Raw genomic sequence first — 26,626 nt, 5'->3', positions numbered from 1 at the left:
CAGTCTTCCACTGGCTCTGTCGGTGCAGTGCTGGCATTGTTAAATTTCAGAGGATTCAACTGGGAAGCAGAACTCAGTGCTTTTCCTGGTTTGGTGTCTTGTGGTGTAATTGGCGATTGCTGTTTCTATCTGTGACATCCATGCTTTCTGTAACAAGAAAAAGTATTTGTAAACCAAGACAACCTAAAAAAATTCCATTCAGATGCATAAACACACAGAGCCTTTAGTTTTATTTAGCCTTTCTTCAGGCTCTTGCTCATAATTGCTGAAGCAAACATGAATTATCCCAGAATTGAGGCTCTCCCAGTTGCTGAGGCCACTACATACTGCTGGAATCTGTGTCTTGGCCAGAGATTTCCAGTGAATGTTTCCTTTTTGACTGGAAGGTAGGATTTGCTCTGTTTGCTTGTACTAGTGAGGTTTGTTGACGGCTCTTTCACCTGTTTTTATGTGATGTTTATTTTTTTAATGCTGTTCCTCTGATTAAGACAGCCGCAGTTCTATTTGCAAGTGCAGTTCCCCTCCAAGATCTGCCATATGCTGCCATCTGAATTTCAGTTTCTATCATGGTGCTGACAACATTCAGCCCTATAGTTGCTGTCATCCAGGCGTGAGGACAGAGGGTGATGGCTGGAGAGATAATTTAAAATATGTAGCTTCCTTCTCTCTTTGCTAGTCCAATGGTCTTATCACAGAGGCTGAGTTGTCTCTGAGTTGCTATGATTACACATTGGAATAATCTTAAAAGGATTAATCCTTTGGACTCAAACCTTTAAAAGTCACTCCCAACCCAAACTATTCTATGATTCTATGATTCTATGACATTGAGAAGATGGTAGCCCTGGCGTGAAGGCAGCTTTGAAAAAGAAAGGTCATATTTCATTAACAGGAGAAGGTAACCACTTCTTCAGTAGATACCTGTTCTAAGTCCCAACCAGTGACTTGGAAACGGAAAGAATTCACTCATTGCTTTTCCTGGAAAAAGTCTACTGCTGTTTACTTTTAAGAATTAGTATTAGTGGTGGTCAAATTTCTGTGCATTAGGTATTGGAGAATGAAATTCAACTTACATGAGAAAGCAAAATACTGTGAAGTGCCTGACACACTTTCAGATGTTATATACAGTGCTGTTACTAGAAATGGGATATGGTGTGAAAATAAGGGGTAAATTTATACCACAGTGAAGTTAATCATACCATCTGTTCAGTCTGAAATTGCAAGATGCATGTTGTGCTAGATGAGCATTAGACAGTTTTCTGATCTGAGTACTACTGCATGTGAGTTGGTGGGCAGGGTTTGGTATTGACTTCTCTGGACTAGGGGCTGATCATCGTCATTTCTGATGCAAGAAATGGCTCTTTTTTTTTTTTTTCTTTTTTTAAGAAATCAGAGTTGATAATGCTTTTCAACAAGAATATGACTTGCTGTCAACCCTGATATAAAACTGGTACATGTTCAACAGCAAAAATTCTGTAACAAATGTGTGAGCCAGAGCACTGAGGTGTTATTTTGTTTTGGTTGGTTTTGGTCAAATGACACAACTGTAATAGATTCTTATCACAGCTGCTCTCCTCCTTTAGGGAAAGTGTAGTTGTGTAATTAGAGAAGAAAAATAAGGTGTGCTACTTACCTTGGCAGTCTCTGTTGGAGCTTGTAGCAAGAAGACTGCTATACACTGCTGATACCTATTTTCATACTGTATTAAGAAAGCATTTCACAGGCTGAAGACTGTGAAGAATGTGAAGAAGTGATATTAATACGTCTCATACAGCTGTCAGTCTCATTTTATATCTCATCAATTATGATTGAAGAAATTATACATCTAATCACCTTTTCAACCCTGATAGGATGAATTTTTTTGTTGGATGGAAAGCTTTCTTATTTCAAAATCTCAATTCTACCTGCATTTGTTTTATTTTTAAATACTTTATCATTGTGCAGCTAAGGTGCTTTTGAGTCTAGCTGAGGATCATTAAGAAATATTTCCCTTCAAAGTGGACTAAATCATAACTGAAGTTGGAGGAGAACAAGTATCAAAAATTGAAGAGGAAGGCCCTATTTTTATTTTATTGAAATAAATCCTTATGACAGCTGCCACATAGGGAAGTGACTGCACTTGGGCTAATGGTGTGTTTGGGTTCTTCCTGGGTGTGTGCCTGAGCTGGTGCTCCTTTTGGGGATGCCCCAGTTGGCTGCTGGCAGCAATATCTTACAGGACCAAGCATGTTGCCACCCTGTTTCCTGTTGCCACCCTGTTTCCTGCCAGACTTTTGGTCCTGAAGATGACTTTGAGCATCATGTGGCACATTTTTTTGCAAGGGGACAAATTGACACAAAATGTCACATCTGGAATGAAGGGGTGGCTCAAGTCTGCTATGAAGCAAGCTTAGGGGAAGAGGAGAGAAAAGCATCTTCAAGCAGCCAAAACCCTGTGGCAGACAGCAGGCATACTTGGGTGGGCTGGTAGTAGCAGGGAGGGGGACACAGCAACCTGTTCCAGTCCTCTGGATTCACATGGCATTGCATTTTTTTAAACTGGAGTTGATGTTACTCTGAATGAAGCAATGGTGACTGAGGTGTGGGATTGCTTCCCTGTGAGCGCTCACCCTAAGCAGAGCCCTGCTCCTGAATCCTCAATCATGCAGCCTGAGAATAGCTCAGATCTCAAGCTGCTGCGACAAGGCAGCATTTTTTGGAGCCTACTGCAGTTGACATATCTTTTGACAAATTCATCTAGTTCATATAACTTGCTCTGAAGTCTTATACTATGTACATTATCTTGCTGCTGTGTAATGCTTCCTGTCCAAGCGCTTTACAAGTGCTGGCCAAGTGCTCAGAATGTTTCTGCCAGATGAAGAACTGTATAATCCTAGTTTTGTAGAAAAGGGAAATGGAGCACAGACTGGTAAACTACTGCAGCAAATCAGCAGCAGAAATTTGTAGCAGCAGAGGAGATATGTTTCTGAACTCACACCTTCTGCCTGTCTGTGGTCAATAGGAAATAGAACTTTACAGTTCTTAAAATGAATTTTCTGGACAATGCTTGGCATTAAGGTCTCAATAATATTTTCTAAAAGAAATTCTGTGGTTGTAAAGATTTGATGCAGTAGCATCTAGTATACTAAATACAGTATACTAGTCTTTGATACAGTTACCTATCAGTGGGTCTGACCCCTTCAAATGTAGTGTAAAGCATTATTACTGGAGTAATAATAAGTAGTTGCAAAGATTAAATCCAGAGCAGAATGATAAAAAGAAAGTGATCTTCTAATCAGAAATTATGTTGCTGCTTACAACCTTCAGAGACGGGTTCCTACTATTACACTTACATGTAAAGTTACATCTCTTGTAACTTTGTCATGGTGTTTGCAGATAGTTCTACTTTTAGGATAGCTTCCAGGTGTTATCAGCAAACCATTTTACCTCTTATCTCTTCACTGATACGTAGGCGGCTTTGGACTAGAATTATCCTGCATAATTTTTAGCTTCCTGCCTGGTGTCAAAAGGGTATTTCTATGATATCACAACATTTTTTTTCCCTAGTACTTGTATTGAGCTTTGTTTATTTCCAAAGTGAGGTCAACCCTCAGCAAAATAATGAATGCAAAAGTACTTGTTAGATCAAAAATCAGGATTTCATTTTTGATTAATGTGATGGATCACATGCCCTTTCTGGGAACATGCTAACTAATCTTTTAGTGCCAGCAGTAATGAAAGTCTCCTTGAGACTACAAATAAATTGGCAACATTCCCCAAGGTCATACATTCCAGACAATATTTAATTATTTTTTTCCCTCTGCAAAGGGACATTTTCTGTTGACATTAGAAGGTTTGCCTGTTGTTTTACACAGAATGGTGGAAATCTGAACTGCAAGCCCTTGATGGTAATTTTTCTCACTATTTTTATTGTACCCTTTCCCAAGGGGTCCTGTATTAGGATGGGGCTTCGAAGTTGTTGCAAGACTACACGTTAGTAACAGAGACTGCCATAGCTACAGCTGTAGCTGGAGAGAACGGCTGTAGCTGGGAGAGAAGTCAGGTCCAGGTTGCAGGATAATGTCATAACCAGTGGACAGAGGCTGGGCTGGGATGCAGAAGACAACTTTGTCTATCCTGATGCTGGATCACAAAGATATAAAGACCCTGATTAAAAATCTCTGAATGTAGGAAATGCTGTCCTGGAAAAAAAAAAAAATCAGAAATCTTATTCCCATCCTCATTATGGATTTTTTGGCCAGTCTTTTAGATGCAAACTGGAGGGTGGCTGCAGAAGCTGTCACCTGGCATCTAGCCTGGGCTTACACAGGACATGGGGCTGCCCTCCCCTCCACCCTGCAGGCAAGAGGTGGCTGATGTATTTGCTCCATTTCTGCTGGGTTGGTAGGGAGATTTATTAGGCAGGCAGACAACACTTGGAGCACATTTAAAAATGGGTTATTATTCTGTGTTCATTTCCTTATCTCATATTTAGTCATTTGCCTTTTATTGCCTGGCTTTATTTCCTCTCAGCATTGATGCTGAATGCTAAATACTCTGGGTGCATATATTTCAAAGTTATCATGAATTTTACAGGCTCTAGGTTTATTCTCCTTATCTGTTGATTTCCTACAGAGCGCTCTAGCTCCCTAAGCTTTTCCTCTCAGTCTTTAGGATTAGGATGACCCTGCAGCCAAGAGATTTGTGTTTCTTTTAATTCTCTTTGATATGGGAGGCTCCTGTGATCTTGGCAGTGTTAGACTGAATCACAGAATCATTAAGCTGGAACAGACCTCCAAGGTCATCAAGTCCCGCCTTTGACCGAACACCACCATGTCAACTAGATTGTAGCACTAGGTGCCATGTCCAGTCATTTCTTGGACACTTGCAGGGATGGTGACTCCACCTCCTCCCTGGGCAATCCATTCCGATGTCTAATCACACTTGCAGTGGAAAAATTCTTCTTGATGTCCTACCTGAACATCCCCTGGCTCAGACTGAGGCCATTTCCTCTAGTCCTGTCCCTAGTTGCCTGGGAGAAGAGACTGCCCCCCTCCCTGGCTACAGCCCCATTTCAGGTAGTTGTAGAGAGTGATTAGGTCTCCCCTGAGCCTCCTTTTCTCCAGGCTAAACACCCCCAGCTCCCTCAGCTGCTCCTCATAACCTTTGCCCTCCAGACCCTTCACCAGCTTTGTTGCCCTTCTCTGGACATGGTCCAGAACATCAATGTCTTTCTTGTAGTGAGAGGCCCAGAACTGGACACAGCACTTGAGGTGTGGCCTCACCAGTGCCGAGTACAGAGGGATAATCATTTCCCTGGTCCTGCTGGCCACACTATTTCTGACACAGGCCAGGATGCCGTTGGCCTTCTTGGCCACCTGGGCACACTGCTGGCTCATGTTCAGTGAGATGTTGACCAGCACCTTCTGGTTCTTTTCCTTTGTGCCGCTTTCCAGCCACTCTTCCCAAGGCTGTAGTGCTGCGCAGGTTTGTTGTGTACAGGGTTGTTGTGACCCAAGTGCAGGACCTGGTATGTCACCCTATTGAAGCCTTGGCCCATTGATACAGCCTGTCCAGATCCTTCTGCAGAGCCTTCCTACCCTGCAGCAGATCAACACTGCCACCCAACTTAGTGTAGTCTGTGAACTGAAGAGTGCCCTCACTCCCCTCATCCAGGCTTTTTACAAAGGTGTTAAACAGGACTGACCCCAGTACTGAGGCCTAGAGAACATCACTAGTGCCTGGCCACCAGCTGGATGTAGCACCATTCACCACCACGGTTAGGTGTGTGAGAGCCTGCATCAGCAGCTCAGACCAAGGGGAGGTCTGATGTTTCATGCCTGGTCCCTCATCCAAGCTCTGATTCGGTGACTTCAGGAATGTTGTTTTGGCAGGGTAAGGCTGGTCACTCTCGCTGGAGGTCAGTCCTCCTCCCCTCCTCTCCCAGCTGCGCAGCACCAGTTATAGGAGGTGGTTTTCCCCAGTGATGCATTTGGATGTCTGAGAACAAGGAAGCACTGATATATGATGGTGATTTCTGTCCTCTTGAGGGCTAATGGAGAGATGAGTAGGAGTAGCAATAGGAGGTAAATCCCCTCTCCAGCCTCCTTGAGAATGGCTGCTGTGCATGTGGGAGGACACCTAGGAGAATAATGTAGTGAGAAAAGTGAAAAAATGCTGCCTAACTAGAATGGAATTGAAAATGTACTTGGGAAAGAGGCCTGGGCTTTGAGAGAGTATATTAGGACAATTAGGGCAAGAAAATACTTGGCTTGTGAGAAAGAAGTAATTTGAGCCTTGATACCTCCTTTGGGGTGAATGGATAATACCTGACAGTCACTGGTGCGTATGTGAAAGTCACTCTTAGAGGCAGGGGGACTTGGGGTGTAAAGTCTGTGGCAGTCGCTCATGCCTTAAAACGAGCAGAGCTGTGAAGCCACAGTGGTGAGGCACGTGTGTTTGCTCTTCAGGCATCTGGGGGTGGTTTGTGGACAAACAGCATCTTATCCTTACACTGCCATGCACACAGAGTGCATTGACGTGGTGTTTATGAAGGCATTCAGATGCATGCAGGCACATACCTGTAACTTGGACAGGTTCAATGTTTTTCAGTGTTAGTCTGTCTAGTGGGATGGGCTGGTCCAGGACTGTGCAAAATCCACCCTCTCTTATGAAGGACTGCAGTTCAGGAGTGAGGGAAGGACAGACAGGGATTAAGCTGGTGTCTGAACCCCCATATTTCTGGGAATAGAAAATGAAGCTGGTTAGCCTATTGTCTGCCATCTGCTCATGAAGTATAGGCACTAAAGAGAATTAAATTATGTGCTTTCTCTTATCAAAGATACACAGATAGCTTTTTTGCCTGAGGAATCTTAGAAAAACTCACTGGTACCTGGAGCTCTCCTGCAAGGTCATACCTTGCATTAAAAAGACACAATAGAAACACAGGCAGAAATCAGCCGAAGGTGTTCAAAAGGATTTTTTCCCCTTCCCCTCTTATTTTAATAGCAGGTCTTTTTCTCTATTTCTTGGAGTTGTGTTTCACCATCTCCCCTCACATAAATGCTGGAGACAGAAAATTCCCAGAGCTGCAGATGAGTTGCAGCCCTTCACAGAAGATTCACCAACACATGTATGTGGGACAACCCTCTAAAAGACTTGCCTGAGGGTACCTGGTCCCTTGAATTTCTGCTTCCTACACCACTACTCCTTCTAAGGGATGGTGCTGCTGGTCCCAAATCCCTCACTGCATGTTTTCTCTATCTCCTTTCTTTCTAAAGCAGAACACCTGCTTCTTTAAAAAAAAAAAAATAATACAAGAAGTTTTTAAATCAGGCACAAACTTGTTGAGATTTAGCAAAGGTCAATTTAGACTTAGTTTAAATCAGCTTCATAAACTGAATTAGCTAGATGCACTCCTACACTGAAGCTTTAGGAATTTTTGGTCATCCAGTGCCTTTCTTTTGTGGCTAAATACAGTTCCTTATTATCTATAGAACTCTATAGCACCATTCATCAAGAAACATTTTCTTAGGTGAAGTCACTATATCTCAGCTTTAAGCTAGGGGAAATCAAGGCAAAGAGAGCACAACAGGCAGTGTAGGAACTGAGAATAAAGCCAAGCTTCTATAATTTTAGCATTTCCCTGGTTTTTTCCCTTTCTTTTTTCTTGGGTTTTTTTTTCCCTTTCCCACAATTCTGATATCTCTAGGATAAAACAAATCTCAGATTACTGAAATGAGTCATTCAGGGAACATTAGAAAACTTTTTCCATTCTTGAACCTTTTCTGAGGTTTAGTTTTTCTCAGCACTTGAGAATCCAGCACATTCCCTAATATCAGGAAAATATTAAGGTCTTTTGATGTAAATTTTGCCTGTAATAGCGTTCCTGTAACATACTGAGCCTAGAAGCAGGGTTTTGAATCAGTGTTATGGTTTGCTATTAGCATAAGGAATTATCACCTGTTCTTCATGTTGATTAGTTATCTTATTATCTTATTAGTTATCTTATCATTAGATCAATCTGCTAAAGTACCTTCAAAATCCTTAGCAAACTAAAAACCATAACAACTACAACCATGTATATCTCTATACGTTATTACCTTTTTGTAGCGTTTAATTTTGGTTATTAGTAGGAAATCATCGAATAGGAAGAGGTAGACATCAAGGAGTCTTGTGCTTTCTGAGAAGGAAAAAAAAGACAATTTTACGGTGTGATTATTTTAAGGAATTGCTGCCTCTAAGATGAGGCATATCTGTGAATCACTGCATTGTACAAAATGCTTTTAACAATGAAGCCTTGCTTCCAGTAATTTACCACTGCTCGTTCCTCATATGAGTCTGTCTTCTCAAATGCAGTAAATCATATGTTGCTTGTTCATTTTGGCTATTTATACTTGTACCTTGTAGCAGCTACCTCATTGTGATTAAACAACTACTTGAATGCCAGGCAAAATGACCTGAATCAATGTTGTACAAATTACAACAATCAGCATGCTATAGACTAGCAAATCCTGCCTGGTAAACACGGAAACTTCTGAAAATGGCAGAGATAAAGGAACAGGGAAGTGCCACCTTTTCCTGGTATGCTGCCCTTTTCATATGCCTTTGCAGTGATGAAGTGTTATTTGATAGCATCATACAAGTGTGATAGAAAGTGTTGTAGAAATCAACTTGCTTGTGTTGGATCACTCTGCTACCTGTGGAGTTAATGGCATGTTGTATGAGTGCTCTGGTCATGAAAGGGGAGCCACCTAGCAGGATAACACCTTCTTGTTCCAAGGTATCTATCAGAACAGCAGACTTAGCAGAGATGAAGTTGAAATAAAAATAGGAAATACATTTGGACTCTTCAGTAATTTTCAGTGAAACACATAGTAGATATGGTGCTAGAGGGGTGAGATATGTTGACATCAGTCCCTGCCATGTGGTGCGCCTAGGACAATCTAAACTGCCTGTTTCCCTATTTCCACATTCTTCAATATGACAGCACAGGCTCCCTTTGAGTGGCAGATTTTGGCCAGCCTGACTGATTTTTTCAGCACCTGGCAGACTGAGTATTCAGATGTGTCAATAAACTATCATACAGACTACTTATCCTTTTGGCAGTTTGCCTGTATCTGAGTCTCTCTCTGACAAGCTACAAATTTGCTTTTTCTTTCATGCGCCTGCCTAAGTGCTATTGCAGAGGTTCGTTCTGAACCTGCCGTGACAATGTATAATTCTGTTAAGCTATCTCGCAGCATCAGGACATTCAGGGACATTACCTGCTAACATCAGCCTCCCTTCATGAAGGAGAAGTCTGTTTGCTGAAGACAAAATGTTTTCACTGCTGCTTTCTCGTAAGCTTTGCTTCAAACACTTGACCCAAAAAAAAGAGAGAGAAAATGGGTATTCTTGCATATTTGATCATGAACTGGGAGGTAACCAGCAGTTAAAGAAGATGAGCATACGTGTGTTCTTGTCTCAGGCTAAATACATCACACAGCTGACAACTGAGCACGGCTGTGTTTCTTCAGCAGTGCTATTGCTTAAACATGTTTATGCTTTTGAAATGTTAAGCTGGAGTTTACTTTTCCGAAGTGAGTTTAATAGTTTTTGCAGCCCTGTATATGAGCAGACAAAATCCTTGAGGTGAGACTCACTTGGTGATGTTACCATAATGCTGTTTAAAGTCTGTCTATTTGGGTAAGAGGATTAGAACAGTAGAAAGGTACACACCCAGGTGTGATGTGTAATTTTTTTGTAATACTACTTAAATGTAAATGAAAAGTTCTTTGGCTCAGCTCAAGGAGTGAGAGAGGCAAATAATTTGTAATTAATATCTATGTTAAATGGTGGTAATACTTACACGTATCCCATTTAATTCTGTCCCCTAAAAACAAATATTGGAGAGTCTTCCTGGACTGTATGACTGCACTCTCTTGGATGCTAGCTAGGAGGAACCCATGCTGTCATCCAAGGCACTGTGTGTATTCAGCTACAGTGTTTGCAGCTGCTCCTGTTAGAGCCATCCCCAGTAAATAGAATACAGACAACCAGCCAACTTTAGACCACATTATAAAGATACATAGGAAACTAAATCATCCCCAAGTTAAAAATGCCCTTTCAAATCTTCTTACCTCTGGGACAAAGAACCTTTTGTCACGATCCCAGACCTGAGGCCAAATTATGACCTCTTGCAGCTGCCTGAACTTCTGAAAGTTGTCCAACCACTTGACTTTACCTTCCAGGTCCCCTGAAATGTGTGAAACCCCAGTTACTGCCAAAGTTGGCATAAGCAATCCTGTTCCTAGAAGATGCTAAATACCAATTTTCTCCAGTGAAAGCCAAAGTGCCTCACATGTTAGGCCCCAGAAGAAATCTTGGCCTCATTGTAAAAAATGCTTAAACTCTTCTTAGGTCAACAGGGACAGAATTTCAATTCATGCATTCAAAGATGCTTCAATTCACTGCTAAATGAAAAGGTTGTGTTTACTAATCTGTCTGGGGAACAGAGGAAATCATATAAAACTCAATAAAACTGTAATCTTAAAAAATATCTTTAAAAAGGTCCTGCCTTTCTAAACTGTGTGGTACAGTGAGAGAAAAATAATTTTCATTATTTATAGCCTGATAAAAAGACTGTTACAATTACTGAGAATTAATTTTGGAGGAAATGTTGGAGAAGTGACTGAAATATTTAACTGGGGTGGGAGTGCCTCAGAAAGTGAAAAATGGGGACTGTGTCATTGCAGATTTAGGGCCAATATGGGGAAAGCTTTCACGGACCTGCAACTTAAATTTCAACTTTTTGGGTTGAGTGATATTGCAGATGACTGTTTCAGACACACACCTCCCCACCAGAAGGGTAATGCTGTGACTGCAACTGTTCTTTATGCCACTGATTCACTGATCAGAAAATGAAGGCAGATCCTTGTTGGGCGTCCGTGAACAAACAGGGATCACTCCTCTATCTTTGGTTTCCTTTACCCAGAGGTCTCTAATTTCTGAAAGGATCTGTTTCTTTGCCAGTAATATTCGCTAGATATCCCATGGTCTTTTGGGGCCATACCTAACGCTGCTGTCCTGCCAGCAGACATCTCCAGGCTATCAATAAGACCGCTTTATTTTCCTATGGGACCCATTCTGTGTAGAAAAGTGTGCTTCTTGTGTGACATTAGGACAGACTCCTCATGAGACTTGGCAAGAAGAGAAAGAACCCAAGTCTCTCTTTTAGATGGTAATTCTGTCACTGGAGTATTACCTATGAAGAAGTAGCCCCAGATTTATGTATCTGTAGAAGATGTTAACTCTCTTGCTTCCTCATCTCCTGGGGCGATGCTCAAGCCTTCAGCCTCTGGCACAAGGAGAAGGATGGCAGCAGAGAGTGACCCACCCTGCTGGGTGGCTCAAGGCCCTGGTGTGCTGCTCGTGAGGATGAAGCACTGTTTGGCACTTCTCCCTGTCAGGACTGCTGGGATAAGTGTTTTGCTGATGTACTGTATTGTCTGATTTCAGTGGGGACTGGTTAAAGCCTTTGGGGAATAAATCTGTCTGCTGATGAACTATATGACCATAAGGCACTTAGAGATGCATTTAAAGCTTTTTGAGCAAGACTGAGTGAATAAATTATATAGAATTAATAAATTATTTACCTAAAACAAAATGCAGGGTAAAATTAATACCTAGACCAGCCCCTTATTTTCCACAATACTTAGAGAAAATCTGTAGCTGAGACAACTCTTCAGCTACTTTACATGTAGAACCCTGTAATTAGTGAAAGGTCATGGACATAATATTCCCCTTGTGAGTACAAATTTATCCTATTAAGAATCAGCCACAAAAAGTTTTCCCTAGACGTAAATCCAACTCAAAGACTTCTTTGTTTGAGATATTTCTTGGTTTGTTCCAATTTCTGATCTGCTCTTAATTGTTTGCCTGTCATGCAGATGATTCAGAGAAAGTACAAGTGACTCACTGATTTGAGAATCCTGTGGCATTGCTCAGAGAGGCTTTGACAGCATAAGGTGGCCCAAGTGATTCGCTACAGAATGAGGCTCAGGATTGTAGAAAGGCAGGAACATCCTCATTGCATTTCTGCAGAGAGACTGGACCAATTCACACTCCAAAGGACATGCACAAAAAGGCCAGGTAACTTGCTAGTTGGTAATTGCATACTTGACTTTTAACCTTGGTTACTTACATATGGACTTTTCCACTTTCTCCTAAAGTGACTGGATAAGGCCTTTCTCTGTTTCATCAGTGCTCCTCTTCCAGATGTTGTTAAGGAGGAGAGGATAGCGCGTCAGTCGATGCAGAGGAGCGACCAGCAGCTCTGGCAGATGCAACCTCTTGCATTGTGCATTTTGTTCACACCACTGCTGAAGACAAGGAAAACCTGCCTTAGGCTTCATCTTACTCCCTGGCTGGGAGGTAGCAAAGAGTTTTCTGCACCGTTAGCTGACTCTAATGAGACAAGGAATAATGAAACATGAATTTCTTTTGCAGAGAGAGCAAGGGCAGTATAGAGGCTCTTGTCATGGTTTAACCCAGCAGGTATCTAAATAACTTACTCACTCTCCCCTCCTCTCCCCTTTGTGGGATGGGGAAGGGAACTTGGAAATAATAACATAAAATTTGTGGTTTGAGATAAAGGTAGTTTAATAAGACAGAAACAGAAAGAAAAAATAAAGTAGAATTAGAATATACCAAACAAGTGATGCACAATGCTCACCACCCACTAACCTATGCCCAGCCAGTTCCAGAGCAGAGGCCCCCCCCAAGCCAGTTTTCCCTCTAGTTTATATACTGAGCATGACAACATATGATATGGGATATCCCTTGGGTCAGTTGGGCTCAGCTGTCCCTGCCATGTCACCTCCCAACTTCTTGTGTCTCTAGATTCCTTGCTTGTGGGCTGGGGTGAGAGACAGAAAAGTCCTTGACGTAGTTTAAATACTGCTTAGCAATAAATAAAACATCACTGTTATCTGGGATTACTCTCATCTTAAATCCAAAACACAACACCGTGTCAGCTACTAGGAAGAAAATTAACACTATCCCAGTCAAAACCAGGGCAGTTTTCTACTTGGAAATTGCATCACTCCTCCAGATGCACTTTCTGCATTGCTGCTTCCCATTCCAGATGCCATATCCATGCTATCAGACCAAACGGTGCTCTTATCTCCTGTTTTGATTTTCTCAGGAAAACCTCAGAAAATTAACCTGAGTTAGGTTTGAAGACCACCTTAGGTTTTAGAGTCACTGCTACTTGCCACTGGGGAACTTTGTCCTCAGCTTGAACGTATGAAATCCTTGTCAGGGAGCAAGCGATGCGAAACGTCAAGGCCCAAGCTGCAGTTTGCCTGCTACAAAGGCATGTCCACCCAGTTTTGGGCTACCAGTAAAAAAGCCCACTACTTCAGGTGTCTCTTTCTAAACCTGTAATGTTAAGGATCAATCTTAGGTATTTACAGGACACACTGGTCTGCTAATGATATTGGAAAGTGCAGAGCCTTCTCCCTGAGATCTCCACCACCGCGCTGGCTGGCGCTTTTGCTTCAGGCAGATGTGGTGTCAGAAAAGACAGAACCTACTCTAGTGCTGCAGCTTGATAAAGACGTCACTGATAGCTCTATCCAGCCTTAGAGGGAGATAAATGCTTAGTTAATGGTGTTGTTTAGAGAGAGAATTTAAGACGTGGCTTGATTTTTGTTTAGTTTTTAAATATTGTAACTGTTTCCTATTGTTAAAGTGGAGGCCATTGAGTCAAAGGATTATGTACAAAACACCTGAATTACAGAGGCTAGTAGTGCATATTTTCTACCTGCAAGAATGCAACCAGTTCTTCTGTTTTGGCTTCCCCCTCTTATCTGGTCTAAATTACAAGTATAGACTTTCACATGTGCAGGTGAACATACATCAGAAGGGGGACTTCTTATCAGTGTTAGCCTCTGCAGTTCAAGAAGTTGACGTGAAATGCTATCTACACAGTCTGAATGAACTTTCCTAATCTGCTGTTAAAATCCTGTCATAAGGTAGGAGTTCTGAAGAGTACAACAACAAAATCATCACTTTACTTTCAGGTAGATGCCAAAATCTTCTCTCAGTCTCAGTTTTTCCAAGTAGAAGACAGCAGAAGTATAATTAAGGTAATAAATCTGGTGTGTCTGGCAGAGGTCACCCTGGAAAAACTGCAGAAAAGACTTGGAAATTTATCAAGAAAGAACAATATTATGACAAAGGGAGAAACAATGGTTTTGGTTTTGTAATATTTTACCTGAGATTTCATTGTACCTAGGAAAATATGGGAAGAGGAAAAGGGGGAATTAAAAAAGTAAAGGGCAAGTTAACAGTAGTAAAAGTGTAAAGCAGTAAAAAAAACACTCAAGCAATGCATGGGAGCACAGTTCTAACAGTTCTGCAGATAAGTGACACATTCTTAGGCTTTGTTCTCATTAAAAATAAATTATTTGAAATTCATGTAAAAGTTGAAGATAAAACCACTATCTATGAAACAGCTTTGATGACTTCATGTAGCTTAGTATTTTTGGTCTGATTATGTTAGATAGCTCTTAGAAATAATAGCATAGCATCATTCAGGTTGGAGACATTGAATGTCATCTGTCATAAAATGCGGTCTTGTCTGGGATTTTTTCTGTCTCACACAAACATTATTAATAAGAATGTCTGAAGTCAGAGATAACAGGGTGAGAAATCAAGCTCTAACCTGCCTTTCCCTGTTAAAAATCTTAACGCTGAGGTAGGGTCTGTTTGAGTATTTCCCAGAAGTTTTCTAATGGCCTCTACTGCTAGGGAAAGTTCAGGTCCATCAATTGATTTTCTGTCTGTATTGGTATTTCCAACTTTAAAAAGAATTGGGAAGTTGTGTGGGAATTAGAGCTCTTAGAGACTGCTGTTTAGACAGCTGCTTTGTTTACCACACAGACTACCCAAAAGTGTTGCAGGGCAGGCAGGGCTTGGCAGCGGCAGGGCAGTTGTGTTTCTGCCTCTCGCTTTCTTAGCAGACACAGGCCAAAGTGTAACAGGTATTTCAGTCCCATTGAGCTCTTAATTAAGCACTTAAAAACGTTTGTGGGTCTGGTTCATGGAGTAAAGGAGGGTCTATGCAAAGGAATGGAAGGAGCCAGGGAACATCTAGTGGCAGGGCTGGGGATTGGTCTCGGGGAAACACTTTCCATAGAGCTTGAAGCGCTCCTCTGCCACTGGCCAAGTCTAGTTAGGGTCTGGGCTGCTGTTCCCCAGGAAGGGAACATCTTTCCACACTTTATTGCACATACAGAGTACATTTCCACAACTGCTTCAAACATGCCAATGAATAAAAAGAAAAGCGTCCTGATGACAGGAGCTGCTTGAGGTTGAGACCAAACTGCCTGTGACAGATGGCATGTCCTTGACTGACTTGATTGCTCTAAAGCACCTGCATGCTATGATAAATGGTCTACTTCAAGGACCTATTCCTATTAAAAGCAAAAATATTTCTAATTGTATTACCGTTCTGAGTATGGACCTGAGTATGGAGCTGAAATCCATGGGAGAGTCTGTCTTGCTGACATGCTCCTTCACAGTTTGAAAGAAAGTTTTCAGAAAACTGAGACTTATCTAATAAGGGGAAAAAAGAGAGAAATTAACATCAGTGACCTGAAGTTAAGATGAAAACAACTTTCTTCCCCATCCCTGGCCTCTCCAAAGGCTCCAAGCCTAATGGGTGTCTATAGTTTTCTGTTTGACATTGCCAGAATTATCTTCAGAATAAAGCCTATTCCTAAGCCCTCACTTGCCTCCTGAGCACAATATTTTCACACATATTTATGACTGAGCTCATTTTTAGGCCAAATTTCAGGCCAGGAGACACCATCCACTATGATACTGCTATGAACTGTTGTACCTGCACACGGCTTTGTTTGATGTGTTTATGGAGGCAAGGTTGCATAGAGGGTGATACCTATTCTTTAATTTTGACCTTTATATCTTTTACAGTATGCATTTTTTCATGGATTCAGCCTGCTGTCAAGAAGAAACACATGCTGTAAAATGCAGGAAAAAAGGCACAAAAGGTATTCACAGCAGCTACTTTCTCCTAAATTTAATCACTATTTTCTATGCAAGTATGCATAACAGATGATCATTTGTCATCCTCATTAATAAGGATATAAATAAGGACAACAAAATTAGAAAGTAAAATAGGAAATGTATTAAAGATAATTCTCTCAAGACTTGACCAAGCTCCAGCCAAGCTCAAAGCACACAGCAATATATACCACTCCCTTTGAATGAGAACAAAGAAATCAACAAACGTACATCTGCTGAACTCTAGTAGTTGCCTGTATGTATGGTCTTAGTCCACAACAAACAAAAGGTAAAGTACATCAGCTTAAAATCTCTTTTCTTGTATCTCCAGACCTGCTCTGTTGGTCATTCTGCAGCTCACCAGGTGTGTGGTCTGTAACTGAGCAGCAGTGCCTTGCTCATGTGTTTGAGTTAATTGTCCCTACTTTGAAGACCTTTTCTGATTTTCTTGTTTTGGCCAAAAAAGGAGATACTCACTATTAAGGCAAGGAAAATACAACAAAGGAAAAAACAAACTCAGCAACTAGTTTAGGGCAAGTGATGTGATTGTGAGCAGTCATGCAATTAAGGCAGCTGAAGAGTGTTTTCCAAAATTCATTGTGCTGTTAAGGTTAAGGTGTCCTGTAAAAGGGCCCTCAAGCTAAGAAGAACTTCTGTTTTGTTTCTAAAGTAATATAAAAGTTGTTTTGGATTTAGAGATTTCTTAACTTTCAGAGCTGAAAGTGGTCTCTCAACAACCGACCAGAAGCAGCAAAGAGCTGGAGCACATCAGAGCCAAGCCCTGTGGCCTCCTTCCTCCTTGGCTGTGGGAGGTAAGTAGCACAGGAGCACAGAGCATCCAGTCTGTGTGGGAGAAATCCTTACACACATGCCAAGGGAAACTTCAGCTGGAGAAAGGAGGTCACCATTTTGTTTTAACTTGCTCTATTGGAGTGGCATAATAGACAGCAAAGTCTTTGTGCCTGTCTATTTGCAAAAGTTGTAGTAATTATTTTGCCATGCTTACTGTTTCTCTGTAAGGATAGTGTAGTAGGAGTTCATCTTCACAAATCCTTTTAAAAGGTCACTACTTATGAGAAATAGTCTCAAACTTGCATTTACTTCAGAAACAACTGCCAAATGAGCTATCCTCCATGTCTAAAATGCCTGTTTATCTTTTGCTGGAGACACAAGAGAATGATTTGCACTGGTTATATTTGACTGTCACTGATATACCAAATAGAAATAAGAAACGACTGATTATTTGAACAAAGTTCCAAATGTGAACACTGAAACTGAATAGAAACTTTATGGATAGTTTGTTGTCTTCTTTTGTTGGGCTAGTTGATTTCTGATCTCAGTAACACTTTTGTTTTTTTACTCACCTTGTTTAACTCCTCCAAGTTTGCAAAAAGTCTCCACAAATCCACATCCAAGAGAAATTCATTACTCTGGAGGTATTTTAGGGTGTTCACAAATATCTTTAAAACCAAAACAAGTCCATATTATTTACAATTTATACCATTTCAATGTATCTTCCCCCCAAAAAAAAAAAAAAGTATTTGCACTGTAATTATTATGAAATTATAATTTGATTTGGGGAGGGAAGACTATGGAGAGAAAGTTTCCTGCTCTGACTAAAGGCTAAATATTGGGGTTTGTGTGTGGAAGACAATATGAGTGATGTTTTTGGGGTTTCTTTGTGACTATCACAGAGGCAGCTATGTCCCTGCTGTGTCCTCTGGCAGAAGAGGGGCAACTGAACCATCTGAAGATTCCGTGTGCAAAGGAATTAGTAACATCAGCTGCACAGTTACACATTTCTATGACCTTTCTGAATGTTTTCCTTCCCATTTCATGCATCTAAACTGCTTGGAGTTACTATGGGAAAAAAATTATATTGTTGGAATAATGTAAGTAGAGGCCCTGTGAAGATTTTTCATCTCTTTGGATTGTTTTATTAACCTCCATTGCATGAAAACTGCATGTGTATTTATTAGCTGTTGAAGATTTTATGTTGTTTAGGCTGTTTGAGTCATACTGAATCTGACCTAAATCTGAAAAAAGCTTAAAATTTATGGATTACCAAGTAGATTTTTTTGTTTGTGTGTGAAAAGCATTAATGAAAAACCCATCACCCAGTTGCCAAGACTGAATAGCTAGTGAGAGTGTTTTGCTTAGCCTTGTGTAATTCTTTAGTTACCATGAACAGATTGACCTGAGAGCTTAAAGAGGATTTATGGTGGTCTTAAAGCTCCCTGTGGAGATTCATTAAAATCAGTGGAATATTTCTATACTTAGAAGCAAGTAGGTATTTGTAAACAGGTTACCCAAATGCAATGAGTTCTTTCTTTGGCAGAAGAGTTTGGGAAGCTGGCATGGACTGAATAGTTCATCATTCACGGGTCATGCAGAGCTGGCTAAGGCTTGTCTGTGCTTTCCTACATCAGACTCACCAAAGGGCCTACATGTCTGCTCTTATCATCCCTCCCAGAATTCACCACTTTTTCAGTTTTTCAGATTTCTGAACAAAGTGTACAGAAGGAAAGATCTTTCCTCCTACCTTGGACCAATAGCTGGTCCTGTTATTCCCTTTCCTCCTACTTCCTGTTCTGTCCCACCAAGGAGAAATTCAGCCCACTCCTCTATTTCCATTACTTTGCAGTACTTCTTGTACTGTCCAGGCTTACTTTTCAGCAACATGGAAAATGTTTCACAAAGCTCTTTCCTTTGACTAATAAAAATCCTAAATTGTCTGTGCAGAATAAGAGAAAAATTATAAGAAAATATCTTTGGAACTTTCCTTCCTTTTAAATGGATACATTTAATTTTGATGAGTAATGACTGAATAGTGCAGCTATTCTTGTAACTGTGTGTAATATTCTTGTTCATATTTCAAACTCTTAGAATTCACTATGATGGAGGTAATATAGATTTTTTGCGGGAGACGAACTGTTTTAAGTATGCTTGTTTTCATGTAATATTAGAACTACAGGTCTGCTGAATTCTGAGCTTTTCCTGCTCTAGTCAGGATAATCTAACCATAGCTCTATATGAAGTTAAATGAAGAGGATAATGTTCCATATTAGTAGTACAGAAACATTCAGTTGGAATAGTACAGTACAGAAACAGCTAACTGGAGAGTGGCTTCAGCTTCATGAGATGAATAGTGGGATATTAGTTGAAATTACTGAAAGAATATGTGATCAGATGGTAATGCCAGAGCACTAGGTTGCATCACTAGAAAGTGATGTTTAGAAGAAGATATGCAACCATAATGACAGAAACCAAAGGGAACTATGAAAACAGGATGAGCAAGAAAGATGAGAGGAAAAACCGAGTGCTTAATACATTCCCCACAGACACCTAATGAGAGGTTTCAGGTGGCTTTGTGTCTGCCATACTGACAGCAGAACAAATGATGTAATTATTTTTGTGAAGTGAAATCTGAAGTTACCATCTTGAGAACCAATAAATGATCCAGAAAGTAAGTGCATTCACTTGTGAAAAGTTCCCACACTGCTGCTTCTTTTTTCACTTCTAACCGGCTGTCGACATCTTTCTGCTCAGTCTGTTGCTCATTTATAAATTCATGCCAAGATTTACTCTATTGATTGAAGAAAAAAGAAAACCAGCAATTGTTTCATCAACCGCTTCAGACCTTATGAAAAGAATCTATGTTTTATTTCCTGAAGACCTCATCTGCCAGTATTAGTGATTTTTCTTCTGAAAGCTTAAAGATTTCTTTAAAAAATTTAAAAACTTGACATTTTCCTCCAAAATATTTATAATACAGACACACTGAATTTGAAAGTAATGCAGTAGGATAATCTATGTTTGTGGGATGTTGTATCAAAAAGCAGTGGGCAGCTTGCAGATGCTGAGGAACTGAATCTGTTGTGCTGCTGTTGGAAAGCAGGGATGGATGATAACTTCTTATTTTCCAGATGATAAAATCAAGGTACAAAGGACTATGTCTTCATAGTCACTTGGAAATTGTTTTGTTTAGTCCTAAGGTGGCCACTATCATCTTACTGACCTGCTCCAAAGTCAGTTGTCCACATGTAAGTTAGACACTGACAGGAGCCCTCAACTACTGTGTCTCTGGGAAGCTGCAAATAACAGCAATATTAATAATAATAATGAGAAGCAAAAGGTTTGCTTTGGAGAGGGGTTGGTGTTAGGTGTGTGTTATCTGAAAATCACCCTCGTAGTCCAAGCTTGTTGTTTCTGTGGCTAGGGGCCAGAAGCCTTTTTTATCTGGCAGACAGGTTTTGGTGGGATTTCTGCAGCCAAACCTTGGTGTTGGCTCTGATTGCTTTGTGGCTGCCTCTGAGCACAGTCCTAAGGCAGCAATGTGGGTGACTGTGCCCCATCTGACATCTCTGACACACTGCAGTTTCTTTCCCCAGACCTGCATGTGCTGCTGAGAGGGTTGTCTTGAGGGCTTTTTTCTGAAGGTGGTACTTTCCTGACCTAAGACAGTCTGAAAACCTGGCAAAATGCAGATGGTCTTGAGGGCCCTTGCTAACCTTCTATGGCCCTCAGTTTCCCCCTTGCCCCTCTATTTCAAATGACAAAAATGTACCTTATGTATTAATATACCTTATGCATTAATGTAACTTATGTATTAATTTAACAGAAAGTCTATCCAGATTAATGTGCTGAAAAATATTAACTTAAAAACAACACAAAATTCCTCTCCCATTGTTAAGTATCTTCGATAAGCATACTGAGCATTTTGATACCTTAAAGCAGAAAAATTCATATGTGCAGCAGTCTATGATCTTAACAGTTGAAAGACAATTTTCCAGATCAGATGCTTGCTTCTGTTTGTCTTTACCCTGTTGAATGACAGAAAAACCACCCCTAATTCATACAAGTGAAGTTTACCCAGCTCAGTAACCTTGCCCTAATCTGAAAGGAGTTTGCCCTTCAGCGAGTGGTTTCTTTATATTTCGTGGCTCTCCTACACAGAGACAATGCAGTGATGGCAGGTTTCTTTGTAGCTATGGGTGGGGTGTGGAGGTGCCACTACATCTGGATGAGTAAGGTCTTATTTATGTAACACAATGGGCTACCCTTGGAAAACAAAACAAATAAGATATTTTTCTTCCTTTAGCACTGTCAGACATAGGTAACAACAGATTCATAGTTGAAATCATCCTCCTGATGAGCTATATATTGAATAAGCTTTCTTGGTCAGCTACAGAGTAGTGTCTGTAAAATGAGCTTTCAGAAAGCTTAAAGAGCAGCAGCAGTTTGTGTGAGGGATCATGAAATAAAAACTTTTGCTTTTGTTTTGGTTTTGTGTTTTCAGGCCATGTAAAAAGTTTAATCATTATTTATGAACTAACTTAAATGCAGTGGGTACAGACTTATAAGGTGTTTGCCTAACTTTTATCTGCTCTCTGGAACAGTATATTATATGGATTTCTATTGTCCGAACTTTAGGCACTGAACTCAAGCCAATTTTGAAATTTTATGTGTTTGATTACAATATTTGAAACTCAGAGTATAAGTTCAGCTCTTAATTTTGAAAGATAGCTTGAAATGGAGAAGAAATTTATGGAATATAAAAGCCTCAGAAATCACTTTTTTCCTGAATATCAAGTATCAATATTTTATTTCAGATTTCAAGCAATTTGCTGAATTTAAAAATTCTCACTTTTAGGCCATGCTCCTTCAAATGCTATAGAACTGCTATAAAATGAAGAGGGAACTCTTGTACATACTAATCTCAGTACTTGCAATGATTTCATTTGCACCAACTCTTCTTTGATAAAATGCAAAAAATATTGGGGAGGGACTGTTCACAAATATATGCTTGTGGGGGAAAAGTTATCAAGACACTTGTAAATAATTTTTTGAATTCCAAACAGTATGTAGAAAGGAAATTCAAATACCTTAGTAACTGAAAGTTTTCATAAATGGAAAAGACAAGGAAATATGTTAGACAAGGATATTCACTGAATTGTGTTGGTGTGTATGCTTTTATTGGCAACTGTGAGGGCACCCACGAGGGCATAAAAGGCCTAAGAAAGCACCTGAAAAGCTACTTAGATAGGTAAAGCTTAGATTCCTTCAACATGAGTGGGAGTTTGGCAGACACTCCAGAGCCCTAAGACATGCAGAAAATACGGGATACACTATGATCAAAGCAACAATGCAAGTGACTTGTTCGCCTTGTGCTACCTCACCCTGCACTGGACCTGTTCCCACCCCTGAACACCCTGTTTGAGACCTTCTGCATTGCCCATCCCACTCTGTCCTCCTGGTGTCACAAGACACTTCTCCTGCCACCACCCCCAGGGACAGGGAGCAGTGGCACTGACTGTTCGCATGTGCATCGTGTGCAGTGGCACTGGTGGCTGCACTGGTGCCACCCAGGCTTCATTGTAGATTAATGTCCAAGCACTCCAAAGGTGGGTGGGCTGAGACCTCTGAGTTCAGCTCACCTTCTGGCTGCCTTTCTCCAAGGGCAGAAAGTAAAGAAGCTATTTTTACCTACATTAGTTGTTGGAGAAGGGAAATTTGGTGAAAGGAAAAAAAAAGGTAAAATACTCACAACTCCTCTTTTGACAAATGGCCACCTTGACTTTTTGGGCTCTAATGGGTAAAACAAATGTTATCAGTAAAGAAACAAATAGCTAAAAATAAAACTGTTATTTATATTATTTTTATATTTATATATATATATCTATTCATATATTTATTTTTGGGTGAAGCTTGATAGAATATACACTACTTGACTCAGATTTAATACTTGTGTTTGGGCTGTTTGTGCATCAGACTTAAACCCCTAGGTTGTTGGGTTCCTCCTAGCAAGAATTATGATTATCTGTGATGTGATTTTGGATGATGCTAAACACTCCTACTTATTTCAGATGATCAGTATTTGATTGCCAAATCGTTACATGGGAAAATCATCATACCTCAAGACAATTCTTGAAGGTATTGTTTTAAAGCAAAAATTAGTCTATGTGTGCACATTAGTGACAATTTGGAGTTATGGAGATATTCAGAACTCCTGTGAATAAACAATCATACAAACCCTAAGCCTCAGATCTGTCATGAGGCTGGCACAGTGGAGCCAGCTAAAATCTGTGGTCCTCGGTGGGGCACAGGGAAAGATGGGGATCTAGATTTAGGAATGCACTGATGAGTGGTGAGGAGTGACTGTGTTCAACAAGAAATCTGGAAAGATTTTGTGTTATGTGGCACCTATTTTCAGGCCTGTGTATGAGTGGAAATCACAGTCAAAACTTTGTCCTTCTAGTTTTTGGAGGTCTTGGCTGTTCTGGGAGTGGCTGGCTTATTTGCTGTCATGGAGATTCTGGAGCTGCAGCCAAGCTACCTTGACTGACTTCTTTTTGAGAAACTTTTGATCCCTGGCCAGCAGGATCTTTGGTCTCTGGCAATCACACTTCCAACATTACTATATTCCACAATAGATACTTGTGGAAATTGCTTGCAGGTCTACATTTCAGTTTGGGAAGGTCTTGTGAACAACCTCTAGCCATGAGTTGCTGCCTGCAACTCATGTTGTCAGAACCTTGTTGCCAGAACATTACTGGAAAGGGCAGTACAGGCCCACTCTCTTTCCTCCGCTTGAAGCTGTGAAGGGAGGAAATTTTATCTTATCTGCTTGCATTGGCAATTGAATCACTTTGATGTGGGGTAACAGGACCCCTCACTGAGGCTGCACTTCCTCATGTTGTCATTGTTCCCATCCTCCCTCCCCATCCCACATGCACACGTATTCCAGTCCTGGCTTTTGCTGGGCTCAGAGGAGCAAACCTCTCCCCACATCCCCTGCCCCACATCTGACCTGCACTTAGCAGGAAGGATGAGTAGGGCAGGTAGTCCGTGGCACTGTCTGACACCAGGAGGTCTCCAGGGAACACCTTGAGTCCCGGCAGACTCACTACCAGGGAGCTACGCCTGCGCTCAGCTGATCTGTGAGATGCAACAACAACACATGTCATCTCTCTCCACTTGAGGCTGCAGAGGAAACTTCTGAAATGCTCCTTGCTGATACAGGAGAGAATCAGCTAAAAAACCAAATCACAGTAGCTATGACAGAGTGTGTTAAAGGAACAATGAGGAGAAAATTTCAGTGATCAGCATCAGATATCTAATTATCTTTCAAACTCCTCAGTGATGCTGAGATCAAGGTGCTTATGGACATGGCTTGCCTCAGATAATAATTATAGCATTTAGATATTGGAAATACCTGAATTCTTCTGAGGTTAGGCAAAAGTATTTTTTTATTTTGAATGTAATAAAACTTAGTGGCCCTACTGATAAAAAATAAATTACTCTTCCCAACTATCGTTGCTCCTAACAGAGGACATTGTCCAGCATGTAGATCCATCAAGGAAAGTGACACAGGCATTCTATATCCAACTGTGTGTTTGTGCCAGAGGCTGCTTGCATTCATGTACAGAAACTGTTGGTGCATATCAAAAAGCTTTTTGGATTTTGCTAATAATCCAACTGATATGGAATTAATTTAGCATACTCCTGCAGAGGAACTGGTGTCTACAGCTGCTGTTGTGCTGCCTTCAATTGACTGATACATGAAGGCTACATTAGGGTTAAAAGGGTCAGTAATTAAGTAGCTGAGGGAGGAAGCACAGAGGGTGTGTACATATATAAGAATTCTATTTTTCAGTAACCATTTATTGTGCATGGTATTTTTGGTCAGTTAAGCATGATTCTTACTGGGATTTTCTTTTTGCCTAGGCAGTTACCTTACTGTGAATACCTAGCCATTTGCCAACACTTGATGTGAAATCTGGCAGGTATATTTTTCCCCTTAAGTGCATGAATAGTCACTTCAGAACTTATCAACTGGCAGTTGAATTCTGAGGTAGAGAACTGGGATTTGATGTGTATAGTAGGACATGGAGATGATACATTTTTTTTTTATGATCTGACAGTGGCATTGCTTGCAATTGCCTTAGCAATTGAACGATACGGATGAAAGCTGCTCTAACAACAGAGAGGGTTGAAGGCTGTCAGCAGGGCCAGGTCTGAGACTTAACACTTGAAGGATGGACATATTTGGGCTTGAAAGCTATGTGTTGAGGAGGTTACAATGTACAATGCAGGAGTTCTTTTAAAGTTTTTCTGGCAGTCCTACTGAATGAGGAACATAGGATCTGTTTATTTAGCTTTAGGATTTACAATTAAAATCTCACGTTTCTCATGAAATTGGCCTCTTAGTATGTAGTTTGAGAGTTTTTATGCATGGAGTCTGTTTCTAGGTTGTCTGCAAGCCCATACTGATGCAAGAGAAAGGAGTGCTCCTCTCAGCAGTACCTTCCTGAGAGGTATGCTGAGTACTACCCGATGCAAATTTTCAGTGTTGGTAACGATTGAATTAAGATGCTACTAAAACCTAATGATTGTATTAAGATGGGATCTCTTGGGCAGCTGGGTTGTTATACAAGTCAAATGCTGTAATATAATACAAGGATAATTCTTAAAGATGTTGTTACTGTGCTAGGAAATTTAGGAGATTTATTTCAGGTTGACTTCATGGTGAAATTTTGTCAATGTATTATTGATTTTTAAAGTATCTAGCCTGCTACTAATTTTAAAACATATTTGAAGCTGAGGATTTGTCGCTTATGATAAGTAGATAAGAAGATAAGTAATGGAAAGCATAGTTCCACTGCAAGTGAGTTAAATGATGTTATTACCCAGATCAAAAAGACCTTGAACTTCAGGCACACATATGGCTAAACAAGCTCTTCAGATGGGTGTGCAAGCCTGTGGAGTGTGGGAGCATGCCAAGGTCACTCTGATGTCTATCTACAATATACCTTTGCAATCTGACAAGCCTGGGGTGATTAATGGCTTACATGCCTAAACTATGTACTCGTGCTTCACCGATGAAGGTACATGTATCTGTGGTTTCCTGGTTTGATGCCCGTAGACATACTAGACACATTAGATGATTTTGTTGGTTTTTCTGGAGAAATTAAATTACTGAAGTGCTGTGTAATACAATTCACCAGGTTTTGAGTCTGTATACAATATTTTAACATCTTCTCTTGCCTGCAGACCCTGTAGCTTTGTTTTTTTCTTCAGTTTTTGTTTGTTTTTCTTACCAGGGTCAGAGGACTGCATTGATTGAGTGAAAGAAATGTTTGTATTTCAGGGACAAACTCGAGCATCTGAGGAGATATCATCTGCAATAGTTCCTCCTTAAAATCCACTTGTTTTTTTAAACATGATAATGTCACAGGTTTGCATCAGGAAGTTATGAAAAATTATTAAAGACATTGAACAAACTCGTGGTCTGGAAAAGTAAATGTCTTATGTGTAGAGGTGTTTCTAGGGCATGGAAAGTGTTTGTATCTTTATCTGTCCATAATCTCAGCCTAACCAGCTATCCAAGGGAACAGACTTCTATATAAACCACCTCACTTAAATAACAGATATGTTATTTAAAGGAATATTAACGAGATGAGAATAAAAACAACAGAATAGGTTACTAAGGTAAATATTAAAGGGTGATCACAGTACTGAGATGTATGCCAGGTGGTTGCATTGTTACCCAAGCCACTCAAGGAGGATATTTGGACTC

At 40.5% G+C, this 26,626-nt stretch overlaps 1 protein-coding gene across 1 annotated transcript; it reads right to left on the bottom strand.

Annotated features, from left to right (window-relative positions):
- Positions 1-39: 39 nt before the first annotated feature.
- PLEKHG7 (pleckstrin homology and RhoGEF domain containing G7) lies at positions 40-24,014 on the bottom strand. Its single transcript, XM_050324830.1, is given in 14 exon segments — positions 40-147; positions 1,631-1,728; positions 6,558-6,717; positions 8,079-8,158; positions 9,243-9,336; positions 10,098-10,213; positions 12,161-12,335; positions 14,037-14,150; positions 15,472-15,579; positions 17,412-17,507; positions 19,484-19,633; positions 20,775-20,870; positions 22,595-22,635; positions 23,858-24,014. Coding segments are annotated over 14 exon segments (1,593 nt in total).
- Between the last annotated feature and the right edge of the window lie 2,612 nt (positions 24,015-26,626).

This window comes from Myiozetetes cayanensis, unplaced genomic scaffold, assembly GCF_022539395.1.
Source record: "Myiozetetes cayanensis isolate MyiCay16 unplaced genomic scaffold, myiCay2020 scf3, whole genome shotgun sequence".
Classification (NCBI taxonomy): domain Eukaryota; kingdom Metazoa; phylum Chordata; class Aves; order Passeriformes; family Tyrannidae; genus Myiozetetes; species Myiozetetes cayanensis.
This window is presented reverse-complemented; position numbering and strand designations above follow the sequence as displayed.